The 14275-nt window shown below is 31.3% G+C and overlaps 1 protein-coding gene across 3 annotated transcripts; it reads left to right on the plus strand.

Moving 5' to 3' along the window:
- Nucleotides 1-2483: 2483 nt before the first annotated feature.
- Nucleotides 2484-5394, plus strand: LOC148268980 (Glutaredoxin family protein). Of its 3 annotated transcripts, XR_015817266.1 has the most exons (3): nucleotides 2484-3455; nucleotides 4833-5013; nucleotides 5089-5394. XR_015817266.1 is itself a non-coding variant. In XM_088214150.1 (2 exons), exons 1-2 carry the CDS (start codon nucleotides 2719-2721, stop codon nucleotides 4864-4866), a joined length of 771 nt encoding a protein of 256 aa, XP_088070276.1. In that variant the 5' UTR covers nucleotides 2484-2718; the 3' UTR covers nucleotides 4867-5394. The 3 variants fall into 3 exon arrangements, 2 of the variants coding, with proteins under 2 accessions (XP_088070276.1, XP_088070277.1); XM_088214150.1 differs by having other exon boundaries at nucleotides 4833-5394; XM_088214151.1 differs by lacking the exons at nucleotides 4833-5013; nucleotides 5089-5394 and adding an exon at nucleotides 3979-4781.
- Nucleotides 5395-14275: the final 8881 nt, after the last annotated feature.

The raw sequence follows: 14275 nt of genomic DNA on the forward strand, positions 1-14275 counted from the left end.
TTAAAAAAATTTGTTCATTCTTTTTAAAAAATTAGTCACAAACTCATATAAGTAAATAATCTAAATTAAGTAGATAATGTTGAATAAATTGATGGCATATATATATATATATATATATATGGATGATATAAAAAAGTAGAAATATGAGTGGAAGACAAATAATTCAAAAGGAACTAGCTAGTTTTTAACCCCACTGGTTAGTTGGAGCCAACCCATATTTATATACATATACATATAAGTGTGTGTGTAGATAGTACAATCTATTAGTCTTCAAATCCCCCTTTTATCTAAATGTCTGTTCTTTTTAATGCCCCGTCAATTTATATTGTTTCTCTCTTCCATTTTCTGTGTGTCCACATATATATATATATATATATGTATGTATGTATGTAAAATTTTTTCCATGTGAGAAGCATTAGCATGTGGGTTTTGTTTACCTGTTCTTCTTCCTGTTTTTTTTTTACTGAAAGTTACCTAATCTTCATTCCTCCACTTTCTCCTCTGCCACCACGTGAAGCTTTTCAGAATCCACCACCACCAAATTACTACTCTTAACCTATTCTTCTTTACTTTACCTTTTGTAAGAACAATACACATTTTATTTTCATTGCTTTGCAACACACACACGCCTTGTCTCCTTTACTCTTCATAATTTATGGTCCCATCTTACCCCATTGTTCGTCTCCCCTCCTCAATCATTACTCTTATATATACATATATGTACATAGGTATAGATATACACAATAATATTTCCATACCAAATTCTTAAAATGGAGATTCTTATTTCATCAAACTAAACAATTATGTTACTACTTGACTGTGAAAAAGTAATGAACATACAGTTGTCATTGTACCCTTTAGATTTCTCTTTCAATAATTAAGAACATTGAATTAAGGGATACTTCAAATTTAGAGATGCATTTTACCACTTGAGTATCCGTCCTACACATAATGTTCCTTTCAAGATTTAATAAGATGGGTAATGGGTAATACTTTTTTACCAATTATGTTAAATCTATTTGCAAATTTTAATGTATTTTAATTACAAAAAAAAAATATATAAATTTCATTAAAAAATAAAAACGTTTGAACTCGTACATCCCAAAATTTAATAGATCTTGAGAAATGAATTATTCTAATTTTATATATAATTTTATACGAATTCAATTTTTATCGTTTTATGTATGATTTTGATTATATTTTAAATTAAGTGTGTAATTTACAAAATGAACTTTTTGTATTTTTTGAATTTATCTAAATATAACCTAAATGTTGAATGTGCTAATTTTTGAGGTTAAAAAAGTGGAGATAAGTTATAAATCCATTTATTCCATAAGAATTCAATACTACATTTTTAACCTTGATATTATATCCAAATAATAGATGTAAATTACATTTTTAGAAAAAAAAAATTATGTAATAAATGTAAATTTTTTGTTAAAATATTGAATAAAAAATAAGAAATTAAAATGCATAAAAATTTATCCTGAAAAATTTGCAAATTCTTTAAATTGAACTGAAAATATCCTTCCTCTAATTCTTTTTTTTTTTAAAAAATAATATATAAAAAATAAAAAATGCAAGTTCTGTAAATTGTGGGTCTGTTGGTTCCCAATGGAAGCTAACTGGAAATTCACAAAAAGCAGACTTTGGCCCCATTTTTTATGCCAAGAGCAGACATTCATTTTGACTGACTTTAACAAAAAAAAATTGACATACGATTAATAAAAACAAATGAAATTTACATTTTAAAAATTATAACTTAGGTTTCATAATCTATCCAATCATACCCATCATCTCTCACTTTTTTTTTTAAAAAAAATTCTTTTTAAGTACTAGAAGATTAGTTAGGGCATTAATTTATGATAGTTATTGTAACTAGAAAAAATTTAATAGGTACATAATATAATGTTATTATAGTTGAAATTATAATAGTTTATTGAGATAAAATTTAACTTTAAAGATGATAAAAAAATTTATGATATATCAAAATGTCCGATCCGTTAAAAATTATTATTGAGTTTAAACTGAAATTTATCTAAAATTAGAATATATTACTTATCATAAAATTCATGATATTCTTTTAGTACTTCATCTCTATTTTTGATATTTCTTTTTAGCATCTTTGTAGTTTCATAACTTGTTAAAGAGTTTTCGACTTTAATTTTTAGTTAAACGATACAGGACGTGTGAGTTTTATTACAGACTCATACGATAAAGAGAAAGCTTAATTTTTTTAGAGATTTGTTCTTGGATTGGGACGATATATTTTTGTACAAAGGGGATTCGGTTTTGTGTAGAATCCAGCTCCAACCTGCCTCCTTGCTAGTTCTAACCTAATTTATCACATTCATGCACTAATAATTTTTAGACATGTTGAATTCCTATCTCTTATAACAGCCTAATTAGACTAATGTATGTATATATTTTTATATAATATTACGTGAGGAAAAAAAATTATTTATAAAAAAATTATATCTGACATCTGTTAATCACATGAAGGAAGAAAACAACACATACTCTCTCTCTCAACAACCTTTTACCCAACCTCTGTTTCCCTCCTCCCTATCTTTGCCTATACAACCCAAAGCCTTTGCTTCAAGCAATCAAAACCCACTTTCCAAAAATTTTCATATAAAGAAAAATTAAATCTTTACAAACCCAAGTAAAGAACCAAAAAAAAAAAACCCCCGAAAATTGCTCACGTCTCCACCGTCAATGTGGCGGCCGTGGGGTAAATCAACGGTCAAGATTCACGACACCTCCTCGCCCTTTTCCTGCTCTTCCTTCAAGGATATCCACCGCCTCTGCACTGACGATCCTTCTCCTTCTTCTTCCCCCGCCGCCGCCTCCAAGAGATCCTCCGCCGTTTTCCACCGAGTCCGCCTCGCCAATTCCATAATCCGCTCCTGGTCAACTCGCCCCCTCCCCAAACCCGATTCACAACCCGAAACTCCCCAACTCCAACCCGAACTCCATTCAGATGCTCTTTCCCCGAAACAGGACGCTTCAATTTCAATCCCCGGCGCCGAGAAACGGGTGGTTATCTACTTCACCAGCCTCCGTGTGGTGAGGTCCACGTTCGACGACTGCCGGGTTGTTCGATCTATTTTCCGCGGGTTCAGGGTTCAAATCGATGAGCGAGATCTGTCCATGGACTCTGCCTTCTTAACCGAGCTGCAGGGGATCCTTGGCGGTCAAAGCAAGCTGACCTTGCCGCGGGTCTTCATCGGCGGCAGATACATCGGTGGCGCCGACGAGGTTATACAGCTCCACGAGATTGGAGAGCTGAAGAAACTCGTTCAAAGTTTGCCTCAAACAGAACCGGGGGTCTGCGACGAGTGCGGCGATTACGGATTCGTGCTGTGTGAAGATTGTCACGGTAGCCATAAGTTGTATACAGAGAAGTCTGGGTTCAAGACGTGTACGGTTTGCAACGAGAATGGCTTAATCAGGTGCCCTTCTTGTTCCTCTGCGCCTCTCTGACTCCTTTTGAAACTGTTAGAAATACAGACTCCAACACTTAAAAATAACTTGAAAATCACGGGAAACAAACAAAAATTTAGTTTTCTATGGATTTTGTTGGCTGGGTAATTCAGTTTTGTAGTTTTTTTTTTTTTCCTATTTTGGAATGGAAAAACAAGTTGAGTGTGAAAACTAGTAAACTAGCCATTTAGATTTCTTGCTTTTGAGATTGTGTATTAGATATTAGGGTATTAGCTAACTTTTTAACACCTTTTTCTTTTCTGGGTTTCTTTTTAAAGTAGTAATGAAAAGAGAAAGACAAATCTAGGAGGTTATACTATTATACATTATGGTTTGGATAATTTGTATTTGTTGCCACTAATCTTTGAAAGCCACTAGATTTTTATATAATGATGAATCTTGATATGATGTTGTTGTATGAAATCTTACTTTAAAAATCTTTTTATTTATTTATTTATATAATGTAGTAATGAACTCTCTGATTGTTAATAGCATGTAGAAGGGAAAAACTCTGCTTCAAATGGTGGGCTGTCATGCCTCCAACAATTTCCACCATTAAGTGAAAAAGGAGCAAGTGTTTGGAAATTAAAGTAGTAATTTATATTCACCATTATATTTCCACTCTTGTATTATATTACAGGAGATAATATTATGCCTAATCAGGTACGGTATCATTTCCCTCAATTGGGTGGCAGTGGCATGTCTTGTTCCTTTCTGCCCAGAAAATTGTTAAGACTTTTACTATATATGATGCTCTGTTTGGTGAATAATTTCTTTCTTTTGGGTCTTTCCTTTTATAGCCAAACAGCAAATGAAATGATATGCTTGACTTATATGTTTAAGTAGAGCCAAAAGAAGTGCTATAAAACGGAATTTTGCCCAAGTAGCTAAATTCTTCCTTCTCAGTGTTTTGGAAAAAATTGGATTCATTTCCAAATGTTTCATTATTATACCAACAACAGAGTGTGTTTATGGGCATTTTTGGTGTTTGATTTTGCTTCAATCATGATATGGGAAATGCTTGGTGACTTAGTAGGTCAATATTAAGTTACGGTAACTTCAATTTGGTGTATAATTAGTGTTTGATTATGCTCTATATAAGTCATGATTATTTAATGTATTCCATCGTATGATACTACTGCGAGAAATAACTGATTATTTCGTTATATAATTAGTTGTATAATTAGCATATAAGTCATGTTTGGCATGAGTTTAGAGTTGGAACTCAGGATGCTGTTGTATTTATGTAATATATTTCAGCAGAATATATGGTAGGTTTTGTGCTTTGAGCCTAATTGAGTTGTGTATGAGAGCATGTGCCAATAATTTCACAATTATTCCCACAGGAGTTGCTCCAAATCTTACATTGCCTGCATGTGATTGAACGCGGGAAAATATTAATTCTTTGGAGTCCATTATATCTGTTGTACGGTGAAATGCTACTGTGTTTCCATGGTAGGATTGTCTGACTTCTGGCTCCGTACTAAAAAATGAACAGAGAGGAGTCACTCATGAAATACCACAAAGGTAACATGATGTTTCTTTTCTTTGTAATGTTAACATAAACTGCCTTAATATGACTCGAGCCCGGATCACATTCAGAGAGGTGACTGGCACTAACAGTCCGATTGAGCGCAGATGTTTCAGACCATAAGTTATTTGAATCTTATTCGAAGTGTTGATCTGACAAATGGAAGAGATAAATTAACAGGGGTTGGAGTTGCAATTGATTCACTTTTTTTAGCTCTTGGTTTAAGGATAGTAAGGCAAAATTCTGCTTGAGACGACCCAATATCAATTGAGATCGCAGATGGTATCCTATGTTCATATATGTATATATATATACGAACATACGTATACACCCCCCATATGGTAATCAAAGGAATGGAACGTTAACCATTATATCAACTCTTATCACGCACCGACATAGGAGTTTTCTCCGTCATCTTTACTAATGCACATAAACATATATAGATATATAAACATAAAGCGAAAATTCCAAGCATTAGCTAAGAATAAACATGAACTGGTAAAATGCAATAACTACTTGGAACATCTCTGCAAATAGGCTAAGTAATACTAATAATTCAACGAGTAAATTTTTACTCTCTTTGGAAGTTGTTATATTATACAAAAATTACTAAAATAAAGATGAACAATATTGTATTTTTACAGACTACATTATATATACTGCTCCTTTGCAATCCATTTTATTAAAAGATTTGTCATTTTTTCTCTATTGCATTTTTACTCTACTCTGTGGTTAAAATAGTTTCTTTATTACATTTTTACTTTACTTTACTTCGTAAGTTAGTATTGACTTGAATATCGTAACTTTTCATTCAACCTAGTTAAAAAGTGTATTACTTTTACCATAAGTTAAATTACTATGACGACTTTGTAAAAAGTAGAAACCTAGATGAACAAATGGCACCATAGCTTTTAGCCCATATCGTCTTGTAAAATAGCCTAACTTCATAAAATAATTAAAGCCCGTTTGGTGAATATACACGTTTCTACATATAGGGATTACAGAGCCTTATTATAACTATTTTGTCTTGGCCATATTAATTTTTTAGATATTGGCCCATATACTATAGAAAAAATGGTATCTATAATCTTAAACATTGTGCTGCAAAAAAAAAAAAAAAAAAAAAAGAATATATATGTACGTATAGGTATCATGACATTATCTATATTGCTCTTTAAGAGGTTGCATTGTCTATTTTTATGAGGTGACAAAATGAGACCCCACTTCGTGTCACTTGTCTTGGCTTGGCTCCACTCATAAACAGCATCTACTACAATTCAAGAGTAGATAATTATGGTCCAAAATAAGTAAATATATAAATTTGAATTGGTTCATGATGTTGCTCATAATTTTAATCAAAGTTTGAGTTTCAAATTATATATATTAAACTAAATTATATTATTCATAATATTAGTATTAATTTATATTTTATTACTTAATGTTTTGTAATTGACATTTAATATTCTTATTGGTCCTTTTTTTTTTTTTTTGGAGAAAATATATTGTTAGATTCAAAGGAATAATAAGAGAATAGGAAAATGGAAGTATTAGCCTGTGGGTCTCATTTTGATTTAAGAAAATTGTATTCAAAGTTTTATTAAAAAGGAAATGTATACGGGTCACACTCACACCACAAACAATTGCATGAGTCATTGTACCCTAGTGGTGGCATGGTCATGTCATCATGGGCCTCTAAACCTTTACAACTCCATCTGTTAATATATATATATATATATACATGTGTATAGTACACATGTGCATACATAATAATATAAAACTATATAATATAGTTCACCATTACCATCCAATTGCTATCTGCAAAGTGGAAAGATGACCAAATTATTTATAAAGTGGGGAACAGAGACATGGAGTGATGCCCATATGTCCTTTTAGCTTAATCAAATAAATAATGCTTTTCAATTAGCAAATCAATCAATATACCATTAAGGTAAACTATAGGGTAAAATAATTTATTACCTTAATATTGTTATTTTCATAGAATTATTAATTTTTTAAATCATTTCTTTTATTTTTTTTCATGATTTTAATTTATTTACTCCTAAAATTTCATATGTTTTGTGCTTGAAAATTCTGATTACGTGCTAAAAATCCAAAATTAATTATTATGAATTTTAGATGGAACTAACATATCGAATAATTAAGAATTTAGTAGAAAGGAGGAGTAAATTGATAAAATTTAATAATTATGTTTAGTTTATAAACATCATATTCACAGAAAGATTTCATATCGTTTTCTTCTTTCCTCTCTTGTTGGGAAATATTATATCCCTTTCCTACCTTCCCTATCTCCCATACCTTATTTTATACTTGTCTTCCAAGCTATTTCACAATCATCTAACACATTCATATAGTGCATATATATATATTTCTAAAGATACATATACTTTTTAAACATATAATTTATAATTATACCGTATCTATAGTAGTCAAAACTAATTATTAAAAAAAATGCTTTAAAGCTAGGTTAATCGTATAAATATATCAACATGGGTTTGAAAATAATAAAAAAAAAAAGTTACTTTACTTGTTAGTTTTTCTTATATATATATATAAATAAAATTATTCATATGACTTGTACATATGCATGTGTATACATTGACATATGTACATGTTATATGTATATATAAGCATATATGTATTTAGAAAGTAAACACTAATAAAAATAATATCTTGTAAATTTTTGTAATTACCATTATAAGCACTAAAAAATTTCAATTACGGTACTCAAACAAAAAGGCAGTAATTAAGATAGGGAAAAAAATATTAATATCGGTTTAATGACAATAACATATATATATATATATATATATTTCTAAGAACAAATTGGTGTAATTACTTGTATCTAATTAATTACCATAATATTTGGTTAATTAATATCCTAATATACTTATACTTAAACGGTAAATATTATAGTGTGTACATATACACGACCCATATTTATTCTCAAAATATTATTGTGCACTTCCAATCATTGATCCACAACTTCACATGGCAAACATGCAATTAGGTACGAAAATACCATTGAAAATAATGGAGACTAGACTTTCTATATGTAGCCTGGACAAATATGTATGCATTATTGTAGGGTATGTTATATGTATTATAATTTGCATGTGTGCTTGTATCGTTGTACACAAGTTACAGACTTGTATAGTACAATAATGTCACCACCACCACCACCATCATCATCGTATCGTTTCTTTAATAAATCCCATGAAAATTCTTAAAGATTCATATATATATATCTAAGATTAGAATTGAAATTATGATTTTTAACTTATACATGACATGTCTGTTAGTATCAGTTCAATTTCTTAGTAGATATTAAATAATAAAATTGAATACATATATATATATATATGTATACATACACGGTAATAGAAAGTAAAAAATATCAAGCAATATACTCCAATAAACAATATGTATATGTAGATTTTATTAATTATTTTATATTTATTGTAAAAAATAATTAATAGTGAGATAATTGAAAAGTATAAAAAAATATAGTGTGTAATAACTAACTAAAGTATTTAATTTATGAAAAATTAAATTATTAATTTAATTACCGTGGTGCTAATTAACTGTATTTATATCTGAAACATAAAAATCTTATATATATATATATATATATATCTATATTTATATAAAAAATATTTTCTTGTTTAATAACGGATTTTTATTAAGCTTTTGTTATTAGAGGTGTTAATGCTCACAAGTTTATAAATAAAATTGTGGAAAGGGTTAAATTGTGTTATAATATATTCTTATGGTGTACTACACACATAATATGATTTTTATAGTTATTTTAAATATAATATAAATATTATTTTTATGCGAATAAAATTATATAAAAAATTAATAAAATATTAAAAAATTATATAGAAATCTGCAGAATTAATGAGAGGTGAAGAAAAAATGTCATCAAGAACTTATATAGTGTATAATTCTTGACTTTATAACCGATTAAAAGTAAATTATATATAAATGCAGTGATACTTAAGTTCAATCTTTACATTTAATAATTTAAATATATAATTATTATATATGTTATAGTTTTAAATGTAAAATTATTTTAGAAAATGAAGAATTGACACATGTCGATTTTTGCTCTTCCTTTTTTTTATATATACATATTGATTTAAATATTTTAATTTAATTTGAGTAAGTGATTATTAATTTTTTTAAATGAACTATTTTATATTATATTATAATTAATAAATCTTTGTATATGTCCAAAATAGAATCAAAGCAATCATATATATCAGATAATTAAAAAATTACCGAAGTACAGTTTTTGTGCAGGCTAATTAAAATTGAGCTGACTGTTCTTATTGACCCAATTTTTATGTTTTAGAATAATTGATTAATGTTAAAAACACTGAAAAAGGAAAAAGAGAATCTAATGGAACAGATATAATTTGAATATATATATATATATGTATATGTATGTATACACACACACACACACACATATATATAAATAATGGTTATTTTATTTAGAGCATTATTGGGTGTGATATATTGTTGAGTATATACTTGGGTTGCAGGGTCAACTGAGGTGAGCTGGTTGATCATCTAATGCAGCGGCCAATTCCTGCAATGCATGGTTTTAATTCTGTTGACTGTTCGAAAGAAAAATACTAACAGAAAAATATTAATGCATGACATAAACTTCTACACAATGTTGGCATTACATTTTCTATATGGAAATATGGAGTGTTATCTACCCTCCTATTCTTGCCCAAGAGAAAGTTATTAATAGATTAGGTAATTATAAAGGTTGATTTGCAATTTATCTCATAAAATAGATATAGAGAATAGTACTTTATCACATGTTTATTGATTATAAATAATAATTTAAATAGCTATACAAATTGTATAAAACAAAATAACAATAAAGACAGAAGAAAATTTCAAAAAAAAAAAAAAGATTAAAGATAAGAATGAAAAAACCGAACACATTATTTGGAGTTATCTGATTTGATATCTCTTATGTACCCTCGCGTAATGGTTTACCCATCATGAAAATAATCCTCAAGACTATTTAGGAAAAATATAGTCATGTGTGAGATTTAGTGAGTTGATATGCAAGTTGGTCTCGTGAAGAGATGTGGAAGACACAAAATTTGAAATGAATAGGCTTTGGCATGAAAAAGTTGTTTTTTTTATAAATTGTCATAATGTGAGTATAGGGAGCTTTAGGTAATGGTTAGGTAGAGGAATGTGTATTGAAACAAGAAAAATAACTCCTAAAAAATAAGAAAATTCTAATGCATACATTAAATAAACATAAATGAGGTTAGTTATTTGTTAGCATTTTTCCATGCTGAGATGTAGATGAGAAATCTTTATAAGGGCTGATAAAAGAGAATAAGTGTTGCATAAATGGTAATCCAAGAAATAAATTGGCTGTGGTCCTCGGGAGGTGCTATTGCACATGGAGAAGTATTTTAAGTGAATGTGGCATGATAAGGGATATAGAATTTATTTGAATTGATTAAATCATATAGATAGAATCTTTTAAACATGAACAATATAAGAAGATGCATAGTTGAGATTTCAGTTGAAGTTTATATCTATTCTATGGTTTTAGTCAAGGTTGGTCAAGATTTTCAAATACCTTGAATTTTATATTTTTTGGTTATTAACTAAAACATTTTTCATAAGTTGAAGTCATTGGAAGTGTTAATGGCATGATATGATTATTAAGTAAATCACTATTTGGAAAAACAATAATCGAAAACAGACATAAGGGTTAAGAATTGATGGAGAAGTGTTAGGGTGATTTCAATGATATAACAAATTTCATGCTCGAAGGCTTTTTATGATAAAGTGTGTGTGGGGCAAGGTTGTTAGGTGTTGGATGCTTGATAATTTAATGAGAAGTCTGAGTTTCTAATACTCTACTCCATTTATAAAAGGTTGTAGTTCTTATTGAAACTGTTTCTTAACCAAGTCTTAACTTTAGTTGTAAAGGGTAGAACCACGTAAATGTACTAAATCAAAAAATAAAAAATAAAATTGAGTTATTGGCATAATAGGTATAACATATTAAAGAAAAATAATTCCAATAGCTTAGAAATCGAGAGGAATGACGATCAAAATGAAAGATATAATAATTGAATAGTTAACAACGCTAAATGGTGAAAGAGATGTGTTTAAGATAGGGGTGGATGGATGGATGGCTAAGACTTCTATTCATTTTGACTACAAAGGATGAAAGAGTAATAAAAACAACTGAAGTATAGATTTAAATTTTCTTTCAAAGCAGATTTTTTTTTGTAGTTTCATCAAAAAATTATTCATAGAATAAAAAAAAGGAGAGAAAGGATAAAACTAAGTGTAACGGCCCCAGAAATTTAAATGAAGATGTATGTATTAAAAATCTTAAATGCGGAAGCGTAATAAAAATTCTGATTAACATCCCTTATACAATAACCATAAACGTATCCATATGATTTTATGATGATTATAATGTTATTATTTTCATATGTTATTTTCACGAATCTCACCGAGGTAAGTGGACAGTAAAAGTTTTTATCATTAATAAATGAGTTTGTTATAAATTATGCTCCATTGGTCGTTTTTGTTTTCTACCAACCTTTACTTCTGTGGCAGTGAGATAGTGTGATGTTTTTATTGGGCTAGTATATCTCATTCCTTACTTAACCATTTCAGATCAGGAAGACGTAGTTCCCGAGCCCGTTCCGCAGGAAGACGGCGAGTTAGACACTTAAAGATTTTATAGTTCTATTTATAGTTTTTATTTCGAGTATTTCTTTTAATTAGTGAACCATTAATATTAACAATCTGATTCCAAGGCCGTCCCCATACTCCGTCCGGTATAGGCGCCAAAACCATGAACCTCAATACCCCATCCGGTATGAGGGTGAAACGGGCCATCCCCATACCCCGTCTGGTATGGGCGCCAAAACCATAAACCTCAATACCCCGTCCGGTATAAGGGTGAAATGGGCCGTTTCCATACCCCATTCGGTATGGGTGCCAAAACACATAAGGTCTCCATACCCCGTCCGATATGAGGGTGAAACGGGCCGTCCCCATACCCCGTCCGGTATGGGCGCCAAAACACATAAGGTCTCCATACCCCGTCTGATATGAGGTCATCAATTCTGGGAAGGGGATATTTGTTCTTGATCGTAACCTTGTTCAATCCTCTGTAATCAATACACAGTCTCACGTTCCATCTCCCTTCTTTGCAAAAGTGACTCTAGCACCCCAAGGGGACACACTATATCTAATAAAACTACTGTCTTGCAATTCAGTGATATGTTTCCTCAGCTCTTCTATCTCAATGCGGCTCATGCGGTAAGGAGCAACCGAAATGGGCTGGGTGCCTGGTTGTAAGTTTATAGTGAACTCGACTTCCCTATCCACTGGCAGTCCGGGTAGTTCGTCCGAAAACACATATGGAAAGTCTCGGACTACTAGAATCTCTTGGATACAAATTTCCTTCTTGGGCTTGCCTAGTTAGAGAAAATAGCAAGATTAAGGTACTCAAAATTTAAGAAAACTTACCATCAAGGAATAAGTACTAAATGAATTATTAATTTGTAAATGACTCCTCATTGGGAGGATTAAATAGAACCTTCTTGTTAAAGCAATCTATGGTGGCATGATGCGCCGCTAACCAATCCATTCCTAAGATTACATCGAAATCTCCCGTGTCTAACCCTATCAGGTCTACACTCAGTTTCCTATTTGCTATCTCCACGGCACAAGCCCTGTAGATAACTTCTCCTAATAGTGTTTCACCCCAGCAGTAGACACAAACAACAATGAATCAAGTTTATCAGGTGATACATTAAGTTTGGAAGCAAAAATATGTGAAACAAATGAATGCGATGCACCTGTGTCAAATAAAACATGAGCAATATGGTCACAGATAGTGTACATACCCTGTACCACGTCCGGGTCGACGTCGGCATCCTGCTGGATAAGGTTGTAAATCCTGCCCTGAAAAGGAGGTCTTCCTTGGTTCTGGTTCCTCGGACACTCTCTCGCATAGTGCTGGGCACTGCCACATATGCGACAGGTGTTGTTGAGGCAGTAGCATGGTCAGTTATCGTGATCCCTGCCACATTTCCTGATATGAAATGGTTAAGTAAGGAATGAGCTACACTAGCCCAGTAAAAATATCACACTATCTCACTGCCACAGAAGTAAAGGTTGGTAGAAAACAAAAACGACCAATGGAGCATAATTTATAACAAACTCATTTATTAATGATAAAAACCTTTACTGTCCACTTACCTCGGTGAGATTCGTGAAAATAACACATGAAAATAATAACATTATAATCATCATAAAATCATATACGCTTTGTAACATAACACATGTTATACTTTGCATTTCAATAATCATATAACAAATTTCCTCTTTTACCAGCCTACTAGTATCCGCGGGGATCCATAAGGGGTCCCCGCTACACATGAACCATTAACATTAACAATCTGATTCCAGAGCCATCCCCATACTCCGTCCGGTATGGGGGCCAAAACCATAAATTTCAATACCCCGTCTGGTATAAGGGTGAAACGGGCTGTCCCCATACCCCGTCCGGTATGGGCGCCAAAACCATAAACCTCAATACCCCGTCTGGTATGAGGGTGAAACGGGCCGTCCCCATACCCCATCCGGTATGGGCGCCAAAACACATAAGGTCTTTATACCCCGTCTGATATGAGAGATCACGTTCCCGATAGGGTTCCCTACTGATCCGGTCCGTCCACCATCTTCCAGGATATCTAGTCAGGCTGCCCACATTATCCATTTATCAATTCACATAACCTTTTCTCTATTTTCCTTGGTCTCAATTTTCTAATCATACACAAACACGTAAACCAATAATAACACCAAACAAAACAACACAATATCGGATTCACCATAATTCAAAACATAATAAAAGAAACCATGATTCATGCATACGAAACCATAAAATAAATATATCAAATACCATACTGCATTTAAAGCTGAAAAATAGATCAAACAACAATTGACCGAAAAATACATCAGATTCGGGCTCCATTAGTAACCTTAATTAATTATACACATGTATTAATTCATGAAATGCCGTTTTATTATTTATTGAGCTTTAATACCGTGATAGAAAATAGGGTGAGAAATCCTTACTTGTTTCGGGGTCTGAAATCGGCTCTATAGTGCGCATATGGGCTGTCCCTAAATTCCCTGAATTTTTTTAGGGAAACTGAAACG

Source organism: Carica papaya, chromosome 2 (assembly GCF_054855325.1).
Source record: "Carica papaya isolate Zhongbai chromosome 2, ASM5485532v1, whole genome shotgun sequence".
Taxonomy (NCBI): Eukaryota; Viridiplantae; Streptophyta; class Magnoliopsida; order Brassicales; family Caricaceae; genus Carica; species Carica papaya.